The sequence below is a fragment of the Lissotriton vulgaris genome, chromosome 3_2 (assembly GCF_964263255.1).
Source record: "Lissotriton vulgaris chromosome 3_2, aLisVul1.2, whole genome shotgun sequence".
Classification (NCBI taxonomy): Eukaryota; Metazoa; Chordata; class Amphibia; order Caudata; family Salamandridae; genus Lissotriton; species Lissotriton vulgaris.
This window is the reverse complement of record NC_141690.1, coordinates 259,509,672-259,535,849: the sequence shown is the minus strand read 5'-3', so window position 1 is coordinate 259,535,849 and position 26,178 is coordinate 259,509,672. Positions and strand designations below refer to the sequence as shown.

At 43.9% G+C, this 26,178-nt stretch overlaps 1 protein-coding gene across 3 annotated transcripts in view; it reads right to left on the bottom strand.

The window, feature by feature from the left end:
* Positions 1–26,178, bottom strand: part of LOC147725634 (uncharacterized) — a 387,879-nt gene that overhangs the window by 182,694 nt on the left and 179,007 nt on the right. For all 3 annotated transcript variants that reach the window (XM_086964330.1, XM_086964332.1, XM_086964331.1), the window contains one exon: positions 3,514–4,366. In XM_086964330.1, coding sequence (XP_086820456.1) covers positions 3,514–4,366 — 853 coding nt within the window. The remainder of the gene's footprint in view (positions 1–3,513; positions 4,367–26,178) is intronic.

Here is a 26,178-nt window from a genome sequence, read left to right as displayed (position 1 = left end):
TAAGACTTGTGCAGCCGCAGCCCTCGTGGCTAGGTAACTTCGGCATTTCGGTGCCTGCATAGCCTCTTTACTCTAGGGTCCCGAGTCCCTCGCTTCCGACTTGCCTTATCGGGTCCGCCCGAGACCACTAAACTTTCCGTGTCCTCGGACACTTGTTTAATTGTGCACTTGAAGTATTTTCCTAAGAGATTTGGTTTGTGCTTAGTACCCTGTCCTCATAAAGAGTACAGGGCTGTTGTGATTCTTAATAAAAATACTGTTTATTTTCATAACACTTGTGTGGTGTCCTTTCACTTGGTGTTCAAGGGGTATGTGATGGTATAACAGCTGGCTTAACACGCCCTCTCGAGTCTTTAGCCTTAGACTGCTCGTATCCACGCTACTAGGATAGCTGGTCTGTAGGTTGACTTACAACCAATCACCATAAGGGTCGTTTGGAACGATACATAACGGTCACTAGAATAGCGAACGCTGCATATCGGGCCAACTTCTCACACTCCAGATCTGTCATAAGAATTGTGCCTGTGGTAAGTCAGGTGCATGGTAAGCAGAGGTGAAACCAAACCTTAATTGCTCATAGAAGCGTGCAGGAGGAGAAACTAAAGTAATCATCACCCGGTTCACCCAAATGTCATTGTTGTATCTAAATCTGCACGCCAGGGCCCAGTGCGTGTAAGAAATTGGTAATCTCGGTGCCCCGGGTGGACTGCGCGCTCTATCAATGTGACCTACCAGACTTCGCCACCAGGTAAGGATGATCACCGACACCTCAATGTCTACCACCACGGCCCACAGGCTTGGCCCCGATGCAGCCCGCCTCCACCGTCAGGCTGCAGCACCGCCGCCTCCCTCTCTGGGTCTCACACACAAGCCCAAAGAAGCCTCTGGGCCCCACAGACTGTCTGCACTTCCAGGCATTGGTGTCGTAAGTATGGCAGGGAGTTTAAACCTTCTTGCTTGGAGAGTGTCTGGAGATATAATGAAATCTCACGACTTTCGTCAACGGCTGTAACTCTCCTCAGAGAGTCTTGGGCCGCAGGCACTCACTACAGATACAACAACATTTGGAGAAGCCGGGTTCGTTGGTGCCTGGAAAGGAACCTGGATTCCTTGGAGGCACCTATTGTTGACATAGTAAACTTCCTTATTGAACAATTTGATAGGGGTCTCAGCTATGGAAATATCAATTGCTATAGAACAGCTATCTCTGCTGGCCACGTCCTGGTCAACGGTAAAACGGTAGGTAAAAATGTAATTAATTGCAGAGTAATGAAAAGCATTCCTCCTAAGCCCAAATACGAGACATTCTGGGACGTTAAATTAATTCTAGATCTTTTCACTAACTGACTGGATAATACTCTCCTGAATAGAAAAAAACTTTCTATCAAGCTTACAACTCTGATATGCCTAATTTCCTGTCGAAGAGTCTGATCTCAAAGTTCTAGAGGTTTCAAATAGATCCTACAGCATGTTTGGTGTTAAATTCGAGATTTATAGAAGAACAAAAACTATGTCTGATTCAATATTCTATCTACGTTTTGATTTTTGGCCTAACCTTTGTGTAATTGATTGTATGGGAGAGTATGATCGGAGAATGTCTGGTCTTCGTGCCCCAGGTGTGAACCAATTACTCATATTCTTTGATAAACTCCATAAAGGTATAACCTCAACCTCCATTGCTAGATGGGTTAAAACTGTCATGAACTTAGCAGGTACTCACTTAAGAAAATGTCAAGCTCATTCTCTTAGAGGTGCTGTAGTCAGTAAATCTCTCTGGTCTGGAGGTAAGTTGGATGACATTCTCAAAGCGGCCGACTGGTCGAATGCTAGCACTTTTGTACGACACTACTGCAAGCCTATCGAATATATGTCTGATGTAGTCTTACAAAGCTACCAACATGCATAATGTAGTCTCCGTTCTTGTAATGAAATTGCGATTCTTCTATCACCATGACTAGAGAATCTAGATTTCATTAAAGACAGGGAGGCTGACATTATCCCGCCCATCCCATCTTTGGGAGGACTACCTTTACAGTCATTATTTGCTTAAAATATTATCTGTGTTAGTATTTTATTAATTAATTATGTTTATACTATGTATTTCGATCAGGAGGTATTTATTTCTCTCTCTTTTCAGGTAACCCTTCATATCTGTGTGAAGTCTTGGATTTTCCTTCGCTTCCTCCTTCCTTTCACGATGTCCTCCTGAGGATCCCTTAGAAGTCTTTTGAAGTCTAGAAATTTGGAAATTTGAAGTTTATTATAAATTCTTGGACTTATTTATTCTCTTCTCCAGATTTAAAAGAGGCAGATTGATGGCTCATGCCTTTTATATATCTTTAATGTTCTGTTTTGGAACCTTTAATATTGTGATGTATGCGGCTGCTTGGAGACTGCATTAAAAGATTATGTATAATGTCAGCCTCCGTGTCTTTAATGAAATCCATATTCTCTAGTCATGGTAATAGGAGAATCGCAATTTTCACTTACTCAAGTAAGTTTTATTGTACACTTTTATAATAGGTTAGGCCTTACTACTGTTGGAGATTAACAACCTGTAAGTAACAGATATTTGGTGAAATGAATATGTAATATCCATACTGCACTGCAGGGCTGTCCCTTGTTCGAAAGAGTTGTGTCCAGCCCTCAAAACCCACAGTTTGAAACATAAGCAACCACACACATAGCTCTAAAAGTAAAAAGTGCACATTTTATTACAAGTGGGAACATAAATGTAAGTATTTTGTTGACGGCAACAATGTTTATATGGATCACTTTCAGTGGATATTTTGACGAATGGCGGTTAGGTGTTTCCACGCAAGGCAAAGGGCTTTAATTGGAGTGGAGTGATAATGAGAAGCCCCACTCATTTCTTCATCTTGAAGGCAGCTCAGTTACCAGCCGCATAGCCTTATATGGCTCTGTTGTTGGAAGTGATAGGCTAGTTTTCAACCTCTGGAAGACCAACTCCTCTACAGGTGGGAAGGGCCACCTTACTTAGGGAGGTGCTTCCACCATTGATTGGTCCTTATGTGACCATCATGCAAGCCATAGTGGCTGCCAACAGGACACTTCAGGAACTCTCAACACATCCTGGACATTTATGTCTAGTTTTCAAAGGCAAACCCCGCTTTGGTTGTTTCTTTTCTGAAAATAAAAAAATAATCCCTTTTGGCAAGTAATGTTTTTATTACATACTGCTCCAGTCTTTGAAGAGCCACTGTCACCTGTTGACTAGCACACCTGCCACAATCTAATCTATTCCCCAATAGGTCGCCATTAATAGCGGCAAGGGGTGCTATTAACATTTGTTTCCCTTTAGGAGAAAGCAAAGATGCTTGAAAGCCGAGGATCGATGGAGTGAGTTTGCAACAGTGACATTAATTAGCAGCGATATCTTCCTGTAGGAAAGTTGACTGAATAAGTCAAAGGCAATGTGGAACTAATAGTTTTTGTGGGAAATGTGTAACTGATGGGTGAGGAAAATGTTGGATAACATGACATCATACTTACGTAAACACCGAATTTAAGGGCGATGTGCTGTGCCTGTTGTCATACGCCTGCTCGGCCACCACCTCTGGCACCGTGGAGAGGATCTTCCCAACGTCAGGCTGGAAATCAAATGTCACAAAGCTCTTTATAGTTCTGTCCCTTGTGAATGCCATGAATGGAAAGATATAATCATAACCTAGATGTTGGGCTCTGCCAATCCAGTTTTTATCCTCTTTAGTAGGAGGAGATGCAGTGTAAATATTCCCTTTACCTTTTGAGACACACCAAAGATTTCCATCGGGACTGAACGACATCCAGTGGCTTAAACCACTCCATTCACTGCCTTTGCCAATGGTCTCGCTTGTATCAAACCATTTTACATCTGTACTTATTGGAGGACTTTTCTTTACAAATTTATCATTGGTCACTCCATGCAGTATTCCCTGGGGATCAAAGAAGAGCACTTCAAATATATTCCATCCATCAATACCAATTTTAGTAGCTTCTGTGTACAACCAGCTCACATTTTCATTGGTCGGTGGGGGACCTTTATAGAGCGCACCCTCACGAGTGACAGCATAAAGTGTGCCATTGGGGTGAAAGAAAAGGCGGTTGAATCTATCCCAGTCTGTTTTCCCTACGCGCTTTGCAGTATCCTGGAGCCAGTTCTTGGATGGATTTGAAGGCATAGGACCTGTATACATCTCATGACCTTTCACAGCATACATGTTACCATCAGGGCAGAAGACTACATGACTTAGATCGCTCAGCTTCCCCAGTTCAACAGCTCTATCTGTATAATCATCCAAGTAAGCTGCTGGGGGCAGGCCCGCCCTGCATATGCCCTCTTCGTCCACAGTGAACAAAATCACATCTGAAAAACAATAGAAAGATTGTTATTTGTACCTGGTATTTGATCTCAGAAAGATAACAATGTGTCACAGTATACTCCTTAAAGTGTTTCATCATAGATGTCAATTGTGGTCTCCAGGGATATCAGCTGTAACCCATGGAAACATGAGCTCCAAAGACACATGCAGGATATTGTTATTATTTGAAGCAAAAATTTGTAATGAGGTTATAACTCACCACTTAGCCCAAGTAGAAACTGAGAATTTGCAGTTATAAGTACATAATGACTATTGAACTGTGAACCTGAGATGAAAAATAGTGTATGTGTGTGAGGATCTGGGTGCACTGTATGATGTAGATGTTGGGCCTTATTGCGGAGTACACCTGCAGAGACCTTCCTGGGCCCAGTCAGTATTGGTTCCTCAACGTTAGCTCAATCCTGGGGAGCTGTGGTTGCGAGCCTTAAGGCTTGGCAACGGAACTTAGTGTAAAGCATTTAACAGCACCACACAACAGAATAAGAAAATCACACCAATAAAAAGACACAATACAAATTTATATATAATAGTGCGTACGTTTATGAATTGTTAGAGACCTTGATCATCAAAAATACACAGAAGGCTTCTGTAGATAAAGATTTTATAACTTTTTATCACTTTTAAATGCGAATAAGCATTGGCAAACATCAAGTTTGGAAACCTTCGAAAACTTAGAGCGAGCGCTCGGGCTGGCTTGGGCACCCAAATCCGACAGGGACGAGGTCTAGGGTGCCAGAAAGGATACTCAGAATAGTTACCTGGCCACCATAGTGTCTTAAAAGCAAGATCCAAACTTTAGAACAAAACCGCCATAGAAGTCATGGAATGGTTCTGATGCTGAGGGATGACCTGGATGAAGTGCGGCTCACGACAGGAGTTGGGGGGGGAGGGGTCTCAGTTGTGGGTCTTTGGACTTTGGCCACGGAGATCGGGGTCCCTCGAAGTCCTCTACGTTGCAGTAGATGGACAGCTGATACTGCTCTACTGGCTACTGGTCATAGTGCACCACAGTTGGAAGCAAAACCCTTGGTGGGGCTGGTGATCTTTTAGTATGACTAATCCAACTTGAAACACCACTCCTGGTTACACCAGACTCGGTGCAGGTTTTAGCTTTCTCAGATTCTCTTTTTGTTGTGCTGGGTGACTGTAGCTGCAAAACTTCTGCAGCGCTACCACTTTGTCCAGTTGAGCCCTTTCAACTCGTGTGTTCCTGGAGCTGGTTCCAGGGGATCAGCCACCTGATCCTTGAAGTCACTGGTCTTGGTGAAGATGGGAAATCATCTTTTCCCGGGGTCAGGGGCCACAGGCACAGTACCAATCTCACTAGCCCAACAGTGCAAACTCTCCTACCACATTTCAGGGGCAGCAGGCCAATCCTTCAGCCCTCTCTTCTTCTCCGAAAGTGAACTAAGGGGTAGGGTGCAACATTTTCATCAAAAACAAGACCTGAGGGGGCCATATGGTCATTAGCCAATGGTCTAGTGGGTCCCCTCCACTCTTGGGCTGGTTCCTGCGATGTGTGGCACATGGCTATCCCAGAGTACTCCATTCCTGCCCTTTTAAAGATGGCATGACCTTTTCTCGGTTGTGTAGAGCAGAGTAGCCCACACAAAGGGTCTGGTTACTAGTGGACTGCATGCCCATAGGAAAACCGCTTTGGACAGTGGTTTCCTTCTGTGGGCCTGGTTCCTAATTGTCTGGAGGTACAAAAGGCATTCTGCTCAAGGGTGTTGTTACCACCGACCCTTCAAAGGTGGGTTCACCTTTTAAGCCTGCCTTGTCGGCTAACACCCTGAGTGGCCATCCCGGGAGAGGAGGTGACACATTGGTCTATGGCAACTGCCTTTTTTCTGGGCATGGGAGTCGTTCACACATCACCACAGGTGGTCAGAAATCCCTCTATGTGTCATGGCCTTTGTGAGGACTAGGGTGCAGGCTAGCATTTTTCTTTAAGTTGCTCAACTTTAATAGTAACTTTAAATCTGACCTGGCCATCAGGTTGGATTTAATGTCCCTAATAATTTGATACCTTACTTAACCTTGTTAGTTAGCCCCATTCAAAAAGTTAGACGGGTTGAAAGTCAACCGTGTAATCCTGAGTTAGTCAATGCTGCTACTAACCTTCCCCAGAAAAACGTCAATTTGGAAGTGTTGCTGTTAAAACACGTCTTACTTCATAATATATAGCTCCCTGCCATAGGACTCTAAAGATGTCAGAGTCAAGATACTTATCTTGCTAGGAACTTGCACAGGAACAGAGATGCTGATTCCCGACTCCCTCTCAAAGATAATCCGGAAATCCAGTAGACTGCACCTAGACTCCAATACTACCTTCAAGGGGGAAGAGGGAGTGGATAAAATAACAAATAAAGAAGAGACTGGTCCTGAAACTCTGTCCTCACTATCGTCTACTTTGTCTTCAATTCTGCAGACTGTATTCCTCTAAGAGAACCTTTAACAATAAACACAAATTATTAATATCTACTCTACTCTACTTCTTACTCTTATACTTCTAACTATTTTACCTACCCTAGTTTTCAGGTGCTGTGCCTCTCCTCTATGTGTTTTTCTATGAAGATACTTATTTCTCTTCAATTCCTGTTGTTGTCTCCCAGCTTCTTTCACCTATTAAACATATCTCTTTAGTCACTATCTTTGCTAAGTCAACCCTTTAAAAGATGTATATTTGTGTGTTGCGCCTTTCTCTTCACTTACTTCTTTTGTTGGAGAATCTGTACTCTGTATAATCTTCACTCAAGCTTTTCCTTGTTCACTGTTATTTCTTGTTATCTTTTGTGAGAAGAGTTGATTTAAAATAACTTATTCTTGTGTCTATTATTTTATTCCAGATATTTATTTTCTACTTCAGCTCTCTGGTGAGTATTGTTTTTTGTCTTCGATCTATCTTTATACTAATCTTTGTTCATGCACTACAATACATTCAAAATTGTTCTATTTTCCTTTCTTATCTCTTTCTTATCTCTAAGCCCCTAGTCACTACTTAGGTAAGTCATATTTATACTCTAACTATTTACAGTTCCTTAATTCACATCTTGCATGACATTTCTCTGTAAGTCTTACTTAGCTTTCGTCTTCTTATTTTCTTTCCGTAGGTGGCGCTGTTGTATTAAGAACCTCAAGTGGAAGCAGCTGGCTGAAGAAGAAGTCTGCTCGAAAGTAAGGGGCGCCGCTACAACGTCATCTTCATTGTTGGTATTTCACTCGCTTTTTTCAACATGCCCCAAAATGAATTAATGCCCTAACTACTCCTGACGGGGAACAAGGACGGAATACCGGACAAACTTCCCGACAAAAGAACCCTCTTAACTTGGCGCGGACGCGGCGGCTTGGCTGCTAGTTGCGATTGTAGCGCTTTGACCGGCCATCTAAGAATTTGCAGCCAAAATTCAATCTGTTTTTTAATACTGTTTTTACCTGTACTCCACAACTTCCTCTTCCATTGCTCCTGACCCCTTTCTGACGCGGCAAGTGCCGTTTGTTCGGAGGGTCATAGAGTGAGCAACACAACTTCCGCCTGCTCCCTCACTTCCGGCGAGGTTAGCGGACCAGTTGTTACCGTCACCAGGACTATTTAGGTGGACACAATGCAGACGCGCAGCGGACGCGTGCAGTGGGCGCGCCGAAGGTAAGCCCGTCTGCGCCCGTACGCGCCTAGCCCTGGCCGAGGGCCTGAACCCCTGCACCTCAAACACGGGTGTGCATTTCATACTCTAGAGAGGACTTAACCAGCTGGAACCTTAGGCCAGCCACTGATTGTGGTGGTAAGCTCAACCCCTTACGGGAACCTAAAGAGTGCAAACATTGCAAACTTCAGCTCGACTTCACACCGCTCCCTCCCCCATCTAAATCCAAGCAGTTAAAATCCTTCGGAGAAATTAAAGCAATGTTACTAAATTCACGTTCCCTAATTAAACACAATACAGAAATGGCTGAGATGATAGAGAGCCACTGCCTCGACTTAGTATTTGTAACAGAAACTTGGGCCAATGGCTCTTCTGACCCTGACCTATTACAAGCTCTTCCTGTAGGCTTTCAGATTACCAGAGCAGATAGAATCAACAAAAGAGGCGGTGGGCTAGCTATCATCTTAAAAGAGGGAATATCCTTAACAACTTCCTCATTAGGCACGTCACCTGACTGAACTGCTATCATTTCAGATTCCACTCAGTCCTAATGAATCGTGTAACGGACTACTAATCTACTGCCCACCTAAAGCCCAGGCCTTCTTGGTAGACAATCTTACTCCGTACCTGGAATCTAGTATCAACTATGCAGGTTACACCATATTAGGCGATTTTAACCATCACCTAGAAAACACTAAGGACTCCAAGAACACTGAACTTTTTGACACCATGTCAGGGCTGGGTTTGGAACTACAGATCAAAGAAAGTACGCATGATGCAGGACACACTCTAGATGGCCTGTTTACCTTCAATCCTTATATTAAAATTCTAGAAATCTTGCCAGTATCTTGGTCGGACCACAGGGCCATTATGTTCACCATCAAAGCCACCTCACAATGCAAGACAGGGACCAACCAGCCGACAGCACTTAAATACCGAAACTGGGCAAAAATAGATGCTAGTATCTTTCAAAAAACTCTTTTAACATATAAACCTGACCTTTAGGTTGACACCAACCTGGCAGTTCCGAATTTAACCTCCTGGATCAATACAGCCACCAATATCACTGCACCTTTTAAAACCACTTCCTCTAGAAGGAACAATTCCGAACCTTGGTTCTCAGATAAATTAAGGAAACATAGACAGCTATGTAGGAGAACCGAAAAATTATGGAGACAAAATTAGAATAAAGATACAAAAAAGGAGTATGCACAGACACTCGCCACCTATGAAAAATTAATCATTGAAGAAAAGAGTAACTACTACACTACCAAAATCTTGGCCTCAAAAAACTCAAGTAAAGAGCTCTTTTCTTCTATCAGGAAATTAGCCAAACTCCCAGACAAAATGAAATCGGATAATAACCCAGATTTCTGCAATCTGCTGGGCCAGGCATTCACCGATAAGGTAGTGCTTGTTTATAAAACCTTTTCCAACCGCTCTATTGAACCCCCCGTCCCAAGAAAGTGACCTTGTCTCAAGCTTACCTAGCTTTGCCTTTCTCCCTCCAACCAATGATCAGGTGACCGAAATCATAAAAGGTACAAAATCTGTAGCGCCCTCGGACCCTTGTCCTCCAAGAATCTTTCACCTCTTCCCAGATATACTCAGTGAACAATTAAGTGAACTCTACTCCAAAATTATACTCCATGGAAAGTTCCCCGAAGCTTGGAAGACAGCATCCGTACTTCCTTTGCTGAAAAAACCTCACCTAGATCCATCCGACCCCAACAATTATCAGCCAATTTCCAGAATTCCGTTCTGCTCAAAGGTTCTGGAAAAATTACTCAACATCCAACTCTCTACCTTTATCTCCACCAACAATATGCTTGACCATTCCAAATTCAGGTTTAGAGAGGGACATGGCACCGAAACTGCCTTAATTACTGCTAGTGAGGAACTCAGGAAGACACAGGATGAAGGCGGGAAGGCCGCACTGATATTATTAGACCTGTCGGCGGCCTTCGATACCGTCAATCACAAAATACTAATCTCAAGGCTGTCGAGTCTGGGCTTTCAAGAATCCGCCACAACTCTATTAACCCCTCCCATGCTCGTGACGGAACCGTTCCGTCACAAGCCTCGGGTGGGCTGTGCTGGTGATGTAACAGTTCCATCACGGCCCGCTCGCCGCGCCTGCGCGGCGCGAATTCCGCGCCTGCGCTAATGTTCTTAAGCGCGGGTGGGGCTGTGACGGAACCGTTCCGTCACAAGCACAGCTCACCTGCGTGCCGTGACGGAGCGGTTCCGTCACGAGCACGGGACCGCCGCTCGGCCCTCCCACCCCCTTAGCACTGCGGCGGAATAGCTGCCGCAGTGAAGGGGTTAACATCCTTTCTGACCAACAGATCTTTCTGTGTCGAACTAGATGAATCCAGCTCTCAAACATTCAATTTACAATGTGGCATCCCGCAGGGTTCATCCTTGAGCCCTACCTTGTTTGATATCAACGTGACCCCCTTTAGCGGCTCTAATCAGACAGCTTGGGTTCTCTGTGGTATCTTATGCAGACCACACTCAGGTAGTGGTCTCTTTAACCAACAATGAGGAGGGGATTGCTGATCACTTTAATAACTGCATGCTCCAAGTCAACTCCTGGATGCAAGCTAACTGCCTTAAACTTAATGGCAGTAAGATCGAAGTACTACTCCTGGGCACCAATCCCTTGTCATGGTCCTTGAATTGGTGGCCACCTCAGCTGGGTGAATGCCCTATACCTGTCTCAAAGGCAAAAAACCTTGGGATTACCTTTGACCACAGGCTGACCTTTGACAGCCAAATCAATGGCCTCACTTCCATCTTCTGGACAATCCTGAGAAAGATGAGGAAGATTTGTGCCTTCATTCCCCTTGAGGCCTTAAAAACAGTGGTGACGGCTCTTGCCATCTCCAGGCTGGATTACGGAAATGCCCTATATATAAGGATCCAAACTCAATTCTTGAAAAAATGACAATGTCTGCAGAACGCAGCAGCAAGACTGATTCTTAATATCCCTAAACACGAGTCAGTCTCCCAACAGCTTGAATCACTGCACTGGCTACCGGTCAAGAAAAGAATACTGTTCAAAGCATTGTGCATCACTTTCAAAGCTCTTCAGGGCAAGGGTCCCGCCTTCCTGACATCACGTTTAACATACTACAGGCCATCTAGGAACCTTAGATCTACTCAACAAAACTTGTTGCTAATACCTAGGTTCAAACTAGCACGCTGGGGAGGCAGAAGCTTCCTCTTGAGATCCGCCAAGACCTGGAACCTTCTTCCATTGACAGTCAAAAACAGCCCTGATCTGAAAATATTCAGGAAGGTAGTTAAAACGTGGCTATTCCAATCTGACTTATAGGGCAGCCGCAGTAAAGCCGTCCATGGTCTCTAAATCCGCAGTGCAAAGACGCCTCCGGGCATTTGTTGCGCTTTACAAATCTAAAATTCAAATCAAATTTCTCAGGAGCTCTATTTATCTGATGCGCACTCAGAATTTACTTCAGTGAAGTGTGCGTTCGTCACCGAGCGCGCGATTCACCTAGCTTCTAGACACCTGTGGGGAAAATGACTAGACTGCCGCTGTGATTTTAGAAGCGGCAGTCATCTTTGTATTTCTTTGCCGATTCCATTCCGTCCAATGGTTTCTCTCAGGCTGTCTTTTCACCTTTTGGCAATAGGAGTTATTTAGTGTTGCGCCCACTATTGTCATGTCATCTATTAGAGGTCTGAAAGTACCCCCCCAACAAAGGAGGTCCTCTCAATCTTTATTTTGTAGGGAATCGTTGATGAAAAGATTTCACCAATCTGGGAGCATGAACATCAGACTCCAATTCCCAAAATCGCTCCTATGGTCCTTTCCAATCTACCAAGTAGTACAGTTTTCCCTGAACTAATTTTTAGTCTAAAATTTCTTTTACTTCAAATTCGACTCCGGACTCTAAGTGGATTTGTCTTGGTGGCAAGTTTTTACGCAGTTCTGGTGATGCCTTTTTGAACAGGGAAACATGTAAGACAGGGTGAATTTTCAACTTAGTGGGTAACTTTAATCGATAATTTACTGGAGTAATTTTTTCTTCAATCAGATATGGTCCTATAAACCTGGACTGTAATTTTCGGTTCCCTTTTAATCTAAGGTTCTTTGTGTTTAACCAGACACTATCCCCTTTCTCTAGGGAAGGGCCCTCTCATCTCTTTTTATCTGCATAAGTCTTATATTTCTTTTTGGCTTGTTATAAATTTTGTATGGCAGTTTGATGGACTTGTTCTAGATGAGACACTAAATCTTTTACTGCTGGAACTGAAATATCAGTTTGTCTGATTGTGGAATTTGGATGCCTACCGTAGTTCAAATAAAATGGGGAATAGCCTGTAGAGACGTTTCTGGCGTTATTGTGTGCAAATTCTGCAGCCCATAAATATTCTGACCATTCTCCATCTTGTTTCAAAAGGAACAACCTTAAGTATCGCTCCAATTCCTGGTTCACCCTCTCTGTTTGTCCATCTGTCTCAGGGTGGCAACTAGTTGAATATCTAGCTTCAATTCCTAGACCTTCCACAAAGGCCTTCCAAAAATGAGACACGAACTGTGTCCCCCTGTCTGAAACAACGACTTTGGGAACTCCATGAATCTTCACTATTTGTGTACTAAAATGGTTAGCTAACATCTTAGCAGTGGGAACTCCTTTTAAGGCCATGAAATGTGCCATCTTTGTGACCACATCTATAAACACTAGAATGGTGTTGAAACCTTGAATAAGAGGTAAGTCCACTATAAGATCTAGCGTAACTGTGTGCCATGGATAAGGTGGTGTAGCTAAAGGTTGCAGTAACCCTTTAGGAGCTTGCCGTTCCGATTTTCCCTAAGGGCAGATTTCACAGGTCTTAACATACTTTTCAATGTCTTTGGTCATATGAGGCCACCAGTAACGTATTTTGATTAACTCTTCAGTTTTTGCTTCTCCTTTATGTCGTGCCAAGAGGTTATTGTGACACTCTGCTATCGCTTGATCTTGTAACACTTTAGTGGGCAAGTACAAAGCCCCCTTATAATAAGGTAGCTGATTATGAATTTCTCTCTCTGCTTCTTCCTTAATCCAATTCTGCATTTCTTTTGGGCTCATGATTTTGATTATCTGTTCCTTTAGGTCAGTAGAAATTGTAGCTCCAATGATTTTTGAACTCGGAATTATAGTTTGATTTTCTGTTTGGTTCTTTTGGTCATTAGTTCCTAATCTAGATAAGGCGTCAGCCTTCCCATTCTGGGCTCCGTGTCGGTAAGTAATCACAAAGTCATAGTCAGCAAAGTACAGTGACCATCGAAGTTGTCTTGAAGTTAGCTTCTTAGCTGATTTCAAGAATTTGAAATTTCTATGAACCATAAACAACGTTACTTGATGCTGGGCTCCCATTAGATATTGCCGCCACTCTTTAAAGGCATCTTTGATAGCCAGTAACTCCTTTTCTGTTATGGTGTAATTGACCTCAGCTGACATCAATTTTCGCGATCTGTAGGCGACTGGATGTAATTGGCCCGTTTCCTTGTGTCTTTGAGATAAGACTCCTCCTACTGCTAGATCCGAGGCATCCGTCTCAACGTAAAATATTCTGCAGGTCTGCATGTAAGAGTTTCAGAGCAGAGGTGAAGTCTATTTTTTAAAGATTAAATGGCCCTTTCTGATTCTTCAGTCCATTCGAAGGGAATTCCTTTTCTGAGTAAGCGTGTCAGAGGAAGTATCTTTCGCTAGAACTCACTTATAAATCTTCTATAAAAATCTGCAAACCCGATGAAGCTATGAACTTCCTTAACACATTCTGGGGACTTCCATTCAACCACAGCCTTGATTTTTCGCTCATCTATATTTATTCCTGTTGGAGATAGGATGAAACCCAAAAACTCCACTTGTGAAACATTGAACGCGCATTTCTCTAGTTTTACAAATAACTTGTTTTCTCTGAGCTTCTGTAAAACTCCTCATACTTGCCCTTGATGCTGCCTCGTGTCAGACGAATAGATCAGAATATCGTCAGTGTACACTATCGCACATTCATCGATATATTCGCTAAGAATATCATTGATGAAGTGCTGGAAGGCAGCCAGGGCATTGCATAGGCCATATGGCATGCTTAGGTATTCGAATAGCCCAAATCTGGTCCTGAAGGCTGTCTTCCACTCATCCCCCTCGCGCATCCTAACAAGATGGTAGACTCCTCTGAGATCTAATTTAGTATATATCTGCACTCCTTTCACCCGATCCAATAGGACGGAAATAAGAGGAAGCGGGTACCGGTTTTTCTTGGTGATTTTGTTGATTGGACGATAATCGATGCATGGCCCAAGATCTCCCTCCTTCTTAGGCACAAAGAAAAGGGGCGAAGACACCGGAGATTGGGATGGCCGGATAAAACCATTTGCCAGTTACTTGTCCATGTATTCTTTCAAATGATGGTGTTCATTTTCGGTTAGGGCGTAAACCCGACTGCAAGGCAGATTAGAACCTGGTTCCAGGTTTATCTTACAATCATACACCCGATGGGGTGGCAATTGCTCTGCCTCGGTTTCATTAAAAACATCTGCAAAATCTTCATACTATGATGGGATCTGCTGAGCATCTTTGACACACACGGATACTCCGGTCATACACAAGGCATGAGCAGGATTGCACTCTGTTTTTTTCCTTAGCCCCAAAACAATTCTTCCTACAATACTCTGAATCCATTGCTATGGTTCTAGAACTCCAATTGATCATTGGGTTGTGTTCTGTGAGCCATGGGAGCCCTAAGATAGCTGGAATTGGGGTGCATCTATCAAATTGAATTGAATGACTTCTTCGTGTCCATCACTGGAAATTAATTGCACTTGCTCAGTATGGCTCACAATGGGCCCGGATGATAGATTTGTTCCGTCCACTGTTCAGACCGGTTCACTTTTTGGCTTCAGGATTGCTTGTAACCCCACCTTGGCTGCAAACTTTAAATCCCAAAAGTTTCCAGTGGCTCCGGAATCTATCATCACTGAAACTTCTGTCAATGTTTCTTGCCGAAACTTAAGTACTATAGATAAGATCAAATGTGGGGCAGACGGCTGCAGGGTGTTAGCCACTTGATGTTCTCTTGGAGTTGATTTTTGATTAGCATCCACCGGTCCAATTCCCGCTACAGGTGGTGCTGCGAGTTTTCCTTCGGCTTAAAGGAAGTTTTTGGTTTCGTTGGACATCCTCTAACGAAATGTCCACTGGAGCCACAGTACATGCCTAGATTACCTGTCCTTCTTTTCTCTTTTTCATCTTTCATTAAGGGACCTCTTATAGTTCCTATCTGCATGGGTTCCGAACTGATCTGTCCTTCCGTAATTCTGTTTCCTTCAGATCGAGCCCAATCAAATCTCTGAACTATTTAAATCTCTTCTCTTTTCTCCTCTTCTCTCACCTTGTCTGAAATCTATTTCTAAAACCAGGTCTACTAGCTCCGAGATTTCCGTGGGTCGATTCGGTCTTTGTGCCAGCACATCCTTGAGTTCATCTCTTAGTCCTATATAAAAAACCGCAGCTCTTTTGCTCTCCGGCCAGTCAGTCTCTACTACCAATTTGTTAAACTGTTCTAAGTATGCCACTAGGTCTCAGTTTCCTTGCCTTAAATCGAGCAATTCATTATCTACCGCTTGGGAGATTCTTCGTCTGTCGAATATCCGAAGAAATTCTTGCTTGAAATTTTCATAATTTTGTAAAAAAGGATCATCACGGGTAACCAGGGGCATGCACCAGGATGCTGCATCACCACTTAAGTATGATAAAACAAAGGCCACCTTCGACTGCGCATCTGGGAAAATGGAAGGGTGGCACATGAAGTGTAAAGAACACGGAGTGATGAATATCTGTGCCTTTTGGGAATCCCCACTAAAACGCTCCAGAGGGGCCAACGGAATAACTGGGGACAAGGAATGGATTACTTGTGCTCGTACCCTATTTGGGTCTTCATCAGATGGATTTAGGGTGTCTCTTCCAGAGCCAAAGGGTTGTCATAATCGTAGAGCTAATTCTGCTGTCTCTTTTCTTGAGTTTACCACTTACTGCCTAATATTTTGGTTTTCATCTCTTACAGCCACTAACTCCTTCTGAATGGTCTCCAAAACCGTTCCCAAGGTCTGTAAGTTGATTCCTTCAGCCATCTCTGTCCGGGTGCAAGTATACCACGTGGGCACTTTACTCTGTCAGAGTCAAGCTACTTATCTTGCCATGACCTTGCACAGGAACAGAGACGTCGATTCCCGGCTCTCTCTCAAAGATAATCCGGAGATCCAGTAGAATGTACCTAGACTCCAATACTACCCTCAAGGGGAATGGAGGAGTGGATAAAATAACAAATTAAGAAGAGACTGGTCCTGAAACTCTGTCCTCACTATCGTCTACTTCGTCTTCAATTCTGCAGGCTGTATTCCTCGAAGAGAACCTTTAACAATAACACAAATTATTGATTTCTACTCTGCTCAATTTCTTACTCTCTTATACTTCTAACTATTTTACTACCCTAGTTTTCAGGTGCTGTGCCTCTCCTCTGTGTGTTTTTCTATGAAGATACTTATTTCTCTTCAATTCCTGTTGCTGTCTCCCAACGTCTTTTACCTAGCAAACAAATCTCTTTAGTCACTATCTTTGCTAAGTCAACCTTTTAATAGATGTATATATGTGTGTTGCGCCTTTCTCTTCACTTAATTCTTTTGTGGGAGCATCTGTACTCTGTATAATCTTCACTCAAGCTTTTCCTTGTACACTGTTATTTCTAGTTATCTTTTGTGAGAAGAGTTGATTTAAAATAACTTATTCTTGTGCCTGTTCTTTTATTCCAGATATTCATTTTCTACTTCAGCTCTCTGGTGAGTATTGTTTTTTTGTCTTCTATCTATCTTTATACTAATCTTTGTTCAGGCACTACAATACATTCCAATAAACATTTCTTCTATTTTCCTTGCTTATTTCTACAGGATAAGCTGTAGTTACTACTTAGGTAAGTCATATTTATACTATAACTATTTACAATTCCTTAATTCACATCTTGCATGACATTTCTCTGAAAGTGTTACTTAGCTTTTGTCTTCTTTTTTTCTTCCCTTAGGTGGTGATGTTCTATTAACAACCTCGAGTGGAAGCAGGTGGCTGAAGAAGAAGACTGCTCGAAAGTAAGGGGCGCCGCTAAAACGTCATCTTCATTGTTGGTATTTCTCTCGCTTTTTTCAACATGCCCAAAAATGAATTATTGCCCTAACTACTTCTGACGGGGAACAAGGGCGGAATACCGGACAAACTACCCGATGAAAAAACCCTCTAAACTTGAATTTCTCAGGAGCTCTATTTATCTAATGCGCACTGGGAATTTACTTCAGTGAAGTGCGCGATCGCCACCGAGCGCGCGCTTCACCTAGCTTCTAGACACCTGTGGAGTAAATCACTAGAGGGCCGCTGTGATTTTAGAAGCGGCGGTCATCTTTGAATTTCTTTGCCGATTCCATTCGGTCCAATAGTTTCTCTTAGGGCTGTCTTTTCACCTTTTGGCAATAGGTGTTATTTAGTGTTGCGCCCACTATTGTCATTTCATCTATTAGAGGTCTGACAGTAGACCTGCTTTAGGGGAGACTTGCATTTATTATTTAAGTGAGGTTGCCCCTTTGCCATTAGGTGTAATTACTAATTTGATTGAGCAGTGTGACACACTGTTCTGTCAGCCTGCAGTGGCAGGCTGGTGCCCATTTTAACTTTGTTGCATGTAGGATGGCACAAACAGTGCTGGAGTTCTTTGTGAACACAATGCCTTACATACCCTTGGTGCCCTGGGTACCAGATACTAGGGACTTATAAGTAAGTCCAAACTTGCCAATTGGATGTTTCCAATTACAAGTATTTTCTGTCTAGGGTTAAAACACTGCTGCTGAGGTCTGAGGTCTGGATACACTTCTAAAATAACCCGTGCTCACCCCCTTGGTAGATTGGCACAAGCAGTCAGGCTTATCTCAAAGGCTATGTGTAAAGTATTTGCACATAACCAACAGTAATACAGTGAAAACACTACAAAAGGACACCACACCAGTTTAGAAAAAATATCCAAGATTTTATGTATCCAAAACAAGACCAAAACGATAAGAATCGATCATAGAGTACTTAAAAATATATACTTTGCAAGATATCCTTAAAATTGCAGACATACTTTGACAACACAGTTTGTAGAAGTTGGAAGCTCCGTCCGGGACTACCGCGAGTCTGAAAACAACAGAGTCAAACAGTTCCAACAGACTGTGTCGGTACGGACCTGCGAAAGTATGGACAGACTCAGTAATAGTACCTTTCTCATTGCGGCTGGCATGTTGGTGCAAGCCGGTCACAGCTACCACCACAGTTGTGTTGCAAAATGGAAGCGTGCAGGGTGCGGTGGTGCCTTCTTGATGCAGTGCAGCAAAAGCTCAGTTTGATCGCCCAGATGGCGCCAGTGAGACAAAGGCTCATGATGCAGGGCAAGGTGGTGCTTGATGCAGTGCTGGCAGGTTGCAGTGCAAGCGACAGAACCAGTTAGCGGGAGCTGGCGTCGGTCAGCTCAGACTGCTGTGTGGGATGAGGCGGTGCATCATGAAACTTATGAGCAGTGCCCCCTGTTACGATGCGTCACTTGTGTCAAAGTCAGTAGCACCCGAGGACGTCGGTGAAACCAGGTTGGTGAAGTGAAGCAAGGCGGAGAGGAGTGCGGTGCCCACAGGTCACAGTACAAGCAGCGGCTCAGTGGCGGCGGCGGAGGCCATCTCTGTACGAGATGAGGATGGTGCCTTCTGCTGTGCCGTCAGGACACAGAACCAGAGACGGAGTTGGTGATGGAGTTGGTTGCGTTTCCCTTCTCTGTGGCAACTGAAACAACAGTTCCAGAAGCAGTACCCAGAGATTGGTGAAGTCTTTGCAGTCCCTGAGACTTCCAACAGGAGGCAAGCTCTACTTCAAGCCCTTGGAGAAAACTATAACAGCAGGATGATTAAAGTACACTTCAGTCCTTTCCCTGCCCAAGACTGAAGCAGCAAGCAGCAGACCAACACAGCAGAGCATGCAGAAAAGTGTCAGTTCCTCCAGGTAGCGTTTCCTGCCCTTCTTCCTGGCAGGTTCCTTAATTCAGCAGTACTCTAAAATACTGGGGTCTAGGTCACAATATTTATACTGCAAATTCCTTTGTTCTCTTGGTGCAGAGAGACTTTGTGCTCAGCTAAAACCAGTTCTGTCCTTTCGGGTGCAGCAGCCCGGCAGGAGGTGGATAAAGCATTGTCCAAGGCAGGCATGACCTATTCAGGTGAAAGGGAAATCTCCTTCCACCACTCTAAATGCAGACCGGGCCTATACAGGTGCTAGTTAGAACTCCTCCCACTTCTCTGAATGTAGCTCAGGTCTCTTTAGCCCAGGCCTGACTCATCCAGACTCTGGAGCCACTGTACATCCCCAGCCCCTGTCACTTTAAAGCCAGAAAGTCAATCCACAAGCCCAGCAGAGGTACACAGGATGGCTAAGCAAGAAAATATCTACTTTCTAAAAGTGGTATTTTCAAACACAGAAAATAAAAATCATATTCACTAAAAAATGAATTTTTACATTCTGAGTCCAGGCATACTAAACTCCATTTCAACATCTTGTCCCAATGGGGAGTTATGCTTATAAGATGTTATAAGTAAAACTCCCATTCTTTCCTATGGGACAGATAGCCTTTTAGTGGTGAAAAACGAAATACACTGTAATTCACCACCAGGACATGCCACACACCAGTTCATGTCCCACCTTTAACATCCACAGCACCCTGCCCACAGGGAAGATTAGAGCCTGGCAAGTTGGTGCACTTGCAAGGTCGACATGGCAGTTACAAATTGCACGCAGACTCTGCAGTGGAGGTCTGAGTTATCTTTTCAGGGCTACTTCTGTGGGTGGCACAATCAGTGCTGCAGGCCCACTAGTAGCATTTTATTAACGGGCCCTGACACACTAAGTACACTTTACTAGGAACTTACCAGTAAATCAAATATGCTAATCATGGAAACACCAATCCATAAACACAATTTACAAGGAGAGTGTATGCACTTCAGCACTGATCAGCAATGGTAAAGGGCCCAGAGTCATAAAACCAACAAAAACAGGGTCAAAAACAGGAGACTAAAAAGGGAAAAAAACTTGGGGTGAACCCGCTGTAAAATCCAAGTCTAACACTCAAGAACAAAGACTGCAAGCTGCCTTTACCAACACTTTTTCACAAACTGACTCTTTATTACACTACTCCAAGCCCAGAGTCCGAGTCCGACATCTCCCCTGGAGACAATCCCAAGACCTATGAATGTTTCCCAAGTTACGTATTTTCGCATTTTTGTACACTCTCTGTCTAGTATGTATTCTCTCGAACCCTTCCAAAGCCAGAAACGTCCTAGTTTCATGGAGTCTACCTCAATATTCTTGCAGCACTCGCGTAGGGACCTCTCCCACCTCACTAACATTAACACTGAACCGAATGCTAGCATTTTACAGGTCCCCCCTACACAACACATAATATCAGCACATGACGACTGTGGGCACCTAAACTACGAACAGGTTGTGTTACATATTTTCGCTGATACCCCACACCCTGTACTTGTGTAGGAGAAGGGCCAAGATACAAGCTAAGAGAGTAGAACCCTATGTAGCAGTAGTAAACGTCATCCGGTAAGAGGCCAACCGCACAGCACTATACCCTTTCACTGAATCTAGCGACATTCAAACTGTGGTAGACCGTATGCGCAGATGGGGACACTGTTTGGCCCCGAGAATTTGTAATGAAGAGGTTCTTAGAGGTAGCAAAACCACTGCACCAGTGAACACATATGTCCGCTCCACCTCCATCTGTGGTCCCAGGGTGGCCCTTAACATATTTGGGGCAGCCTTTCTTAGTGACAAAATGACCCCTGATCTGAAATTCCAGTGCAGGGTCATTCAACTCCCTGGTTCTATGCCAAGAAATCTGGGATACCGAGATAAATAGGAACACATGGTTGAAACGGAAGAGGCAACCTCTAATTGTATGGAAACCTACACTGTACCCTTTGTATTTCAGAGGAAAAGGAACAATATTGCTTGGTACCAATAAAAACAGTGAAGCAATACTACACATATTGGACCTGTAATGGGGCACCTCCATTTTGATGGATTACTACTGTGAATGCAGAGACTTTGCCTAAGCACAGCTCGTCCACAGATTGGCGGGCGTATGCACCCTCGCGCCCATACACACCCCAATCCTGATCCTCCCTGGAGAAGATCTGTCTGTGTTTTTCCACATCCACTACAGAAGAAAACAACTTTGTTGCATCAGGCTAAAAAGAAGAAGAACTGCTTACTATTTTGACTGGCACAGTACAAAGACATTCTAGAAGAATTCGGACACTCAGGTGAATGCAGGGTGTTCAAACCTTTCTTCACCGTACAAACAAAGGAAAATGCCCACTGGTTACTGATAGCCTCGGGAAACTATCGAAGAGGATTAATGACATTGATCTCGGCCTAAATGCTATCAGGGAAGAGCCATCCATCTCATGGTGATGCAAAATCGGTATATGTTGGACTTAATGACCGAGTGTTGGGTCGGGTGTGTCCCAAGATTGGTGCTTTCTTTTGCACATTTATTTCTGGGAATTATCTAAAAAATTAAACTCTTGCTTTTGCTATCCAAGCACAGCATTGTCTACAATCTGACATGAAGAAGGAAGGAGGTGCTCCTGAGCAGGACTGGTTTCATAGTATTTTTTCCTGGGTCCCTCTGTGGGATTACTATTCTGTGATTTCTTACAAGTGGGGGGTTTCTGCTATAAAAACGTAGTCCTCGAATTAGGTAGTATGCAAATAGCTAGAGAAAGGATAACAGACACAACAGAAACACACCCAGCCTCAAATATTACACTCACTCAAACAGCCATTCAGACAACCACTCACTCACCTATACAATCACCCACACACTTACGCACCCACCCATAGAGTCACTCACACATCCCTTCACTCACCCATACAGCCACTCACTCACCCAATCACTTACCAATACAGCCACTCAGACAGCCACTAAGTCACCCACACAGCTACTCACACACCCACGTATACACTCATGGAGCCACTCATACACCCATACATGCACTCAGACATATACTCACACATGGATATACACAGTCACACAGCCACTCACATAATCTATGTTAAAAAACTGGAATCACTCATTAGTAGTACATAAATGATACCAATTTTACGTTTGTGGTACCCTAGTATATATGTGTAACACTCAAACTTTTAGGAAACATTCACAATAAGAGGTTGATGTCATCAGTGATGTCATCAGTGGTGTCACTGACCATGTCATGAGTGATGTATTATGTGAGAGGTCATAAGCAATGCATTGAGGGGAGTAAGTTATAGTTAGCTCAGGTAACTAAAGCAGTTGATTTTCTATGGTTATATACAAGTGAAATCTGAGCCTAACTATAATGTTCCTGTAACCTTTGCTTTTTTCTGTGAAATTCTAAGGTTTTTTCAATTTAATTTCCTAACTATTACGTCCCTGTAACCTTTGTTTTTTTAGTGAATTTGTACAGTTTTATATTGTTATTTCCTAATTAAAATATCACTGTAACCTTTGGATTTTTAAGTGAATACCTACTTTTTTCAATTTTATTTTTTAACTGTAAACAGTAGCGTTTGACAGTATGTGAGTGAGTGCACGAGTGTCTCAGTAGGTCTATGAGTGAGTGTGAGAGTGTCTCTGTCAGTGAGTGTGTGAGTGTATCTGGAGTGGCTGTGTAGGTGTCTCATTGGATGTGTGTCTGAGTGAATGCTTGAGTGGATGAGTGAGTATCTGAGTGACTGCATGAGTGTTTGAGTGGGTTTGTGAGTGTCTGAGTGAGTCTGTGAGTGGGTGTCATAGTTTCTGAATGGGTTTTCGAGTGCCTCCATAGGTGTGCTAGTCAGTCTGTGAGTTAGTGCATAAGTGTCTGAGTAGGTCTTTAAATGGGTGTGAGTCTCTGAGTCAGTGAGTTGGTGTGTAAGTCTTTGAGTGGGTTTGTGAGTGAGTACATGAGTCTGTAAGTGAGTCTATGAGTGAGTGCATGAGTCTCTGAATGGATCTGTGAGTGATTGCATGTGTTTGAGTGGGTCTGTTAGTGCATGAGTCTCTGACTGGGTCTGTGAGTGAGTGTGTGTCTGTGAGTGAGTGCATGAGTCTCTGACTGGGTCTGTGAGTGTGTACATAAGTCTGAGTGGGTCTGTGAGTGAGTGCATGAGTGTCTAATTGGGTCTGTGAGTAGGTGTGTGTGGGTCTGAGCAGGTCTGTGAGTGGGTGCTCGAGTCTCTAAGTGGGTATGTAAATGAGTGCATAAGTCTCTCAGTGGTTCTATGAGTGAGTGTGTGAGTCTCTGAGTGGGTCTTTGAGTAGGCACACAAGTCTCTGAGTTAGTCTATAACTAGGTGAATGAGTGTCTAAGTGGTTCTGGGAGTTCGTGCATGAGTATCTGAATGGGTCTGTGAGTGGGTACATGAGTTTGAGTGGGTCTGTGAATGGGTGTGTGACTCTCTCAGTGGGTCTGTGAGTGGGTGTATGAGTGTGTCAGTGGGTCTGTAAGTGGGTACATTAATCTGTTAGTCTCTGAGTGGGTCAGTGAGTGGGTGCGTGAGAGTCTATGTGTGCCCATGAAAGGATGCATGCATCTGCTAGTTTTTCTACCCTCTGTTTTGCCTTTCCTGCTCTTTTTTCTGCCCTCTGCTTTGCACTTTTCTCCTCTCTTTTGCCTTTTCTGCACATTTTTCTGTCCACTGTTGTGCCTTTTGTGCCCTCTATTTTGTCTTTTTTGCTTTTTTTTGGCCCTTTGTTTTGCCATTTTATGCTTATTATTTCTGCTTCTTTCTGCTAATTTCTCACCTTTATTTGACCTCTTTCTGCTCATTGCTTACCTTTATGTTGCCTCTTCCTGCTCATTGCTGGCCTTTTTTCTGCCTCTTTCTGCTCGTTTCTCATCTTTATCTTGCCTCTTTCTGCTCATTGCCAACCATTATTCTACCTCTTTCTGACCTTTATTCTGTTTCTTTCTGCTTGTTTCTGACCTGTATTTTGCCTCCTCCTGGTCTTTTCTTGCCTGGAACAGAAGGGGGAGCCTCACGTTCTGGTCAATAGTCTGCACAGGCAGAAGGGAAGGGAAGCCAGCCATGGAGCCAAAGATCGCAGAGGTTGTATGGAAGACTCACTTCTAGGCTGTATACACCACAGAGGAAGCTGCAGGCCCAAATGTGAAACACCCTTAACACCCCTAGGGACCACTTACGAAGAGGTCCCCGGGATCACTTGGTCAGAAGTCTTAAACGCTGTAAGAAAACTTCATCTCGGCAAGGCTTTGGGATTGGATAAGCTACCGTGGGACCTCTTACAGGCTGAACCAAAAATATGGGGACCTTACCTATGGTTAATATTCAATGCAATTATGGGAGGTATGGCAATCCCAGAAACCTGGGCAGGGGCAGAAATGTTCCCAGTTTTTAAAAAGGGCTTACCCCTTCTGCCCACAAACTGTAGGCCGATCAGCTTGATCGATGTTACCCAGAAGCTGTTTTCACGGGTCCGCCTCAATCGACTTCATGTGTGGATGGAGGAGAATGAAATCCTGAGCCCATATCAAGCCGGATTCAGGAAAAACATTTCCACGATAGACCAATTGTTTTTTACTCCAACTCCTATACTGGAAAACGGTATCAATAGAGGGTGGCAGTCTCTATTTTATATTTGTAGATCTGAAGACGGCCTTTGATCTGGTCCCCAGAGCTAAATTGTGGAATGTACTTAGAGACCTGGGGATCCCCGTCTACCTTTTGAGTCTGCTCATGAGAGTACACGAGGAGAACTAACCTCCTGCCTCCCAAGTAATAGAGGAGTAAGGCAGGGGTGCGTGCTCGCCCCTACCCTGTTCTGCCTTTTCATCAATGCTCTGGTTGTCCAACTTAATGAGGTAAGGGACAATGATGCTCCAAAGCTGGCATGGAGCAAGGTGCCAGCAATGATGTTCGCGGATGACACACTGTTATTATCAAAGTCACCCATGGGCATCCATTGGGTTCTTGATAGCGTCGCCATTTTTTGCAAAAGCAGGGGAATGGGGATCAACACACTGAAGACTGAATTTATAGTCTTCAACCCAGCTAACACATCACGCCCGAATCCCTGCCTAAATGGTACCCTGCTTAAGAGGGTGTCAGTCTTCGACTACCCTAGGTGTTACTGTGTCAGAAACATTTGAATGGGGCCCGCAATTGGCCAAAGCAAGCCTTAAGCTAGCACAGACTGCAGGGGAAATTGCTAAACTGTACAGAAACTCCTCCCATAAACCAGCTGGACCAATAGCAGAGATCTACAAAGTGCAAGCAAGGGGCGTGACAATGTACAGGGCTGAATTATGGGGTCACTGTCCCTCTGGCAGACTGACTAAAATAGAGAGCAATTTTATGAGGCAGCTGCTAGGCCTTCCACCTAGCACCCCCTTCACCCCACTACGCCTGGACCTAGGAATCAGACTTATCGTGGACGAGATTGGACTTAGGCCGTTCACCTTTTGGCGCAGATTGTGCGTGACCCCGGAATTAGTAGTCTACCAGTCAGAGATAAAGGAGTTATTGAATCTCCAGGGTGTAGGCAAAATACCATGGTTCCTGTACTTAAAGGACCTATGCTCTAGGCTTGGCAGACCTACCTTATGGAGTAACCTTGAGGAAATGTGCACGGTAATCTCACGTCAAGAATTGGCTAGAGCCTATAGATTGCATAAATTAGCAGAAATCCAGGGGGACGCGGCCCTAGGACATCTGACAGCTGATTTTTTAAGAATCAAAGCTGAGTATCTGATTGAGCCCTTTCTGGATTATATTCAACCAACCTTGGCTAGGAAACTATATATCCAGTTCAGAATAGGGACCTTGCCGCTTCGTGCCTTCACTAACAAATGGCTAAAAGTCCCACCCCTTGGGTGCCCTGTCTACAATTGTGTGGAAGAGTCTGAGCTTCATGTTTTTATTTTCTGTCCTGGCTATAAACCTGGCTCATCCCACTCTGCCAGAATCTAGGGTTTATTCATTGTGTGGCGTTATTTAGAGTCTTGAAGTATGACACCTATGCAC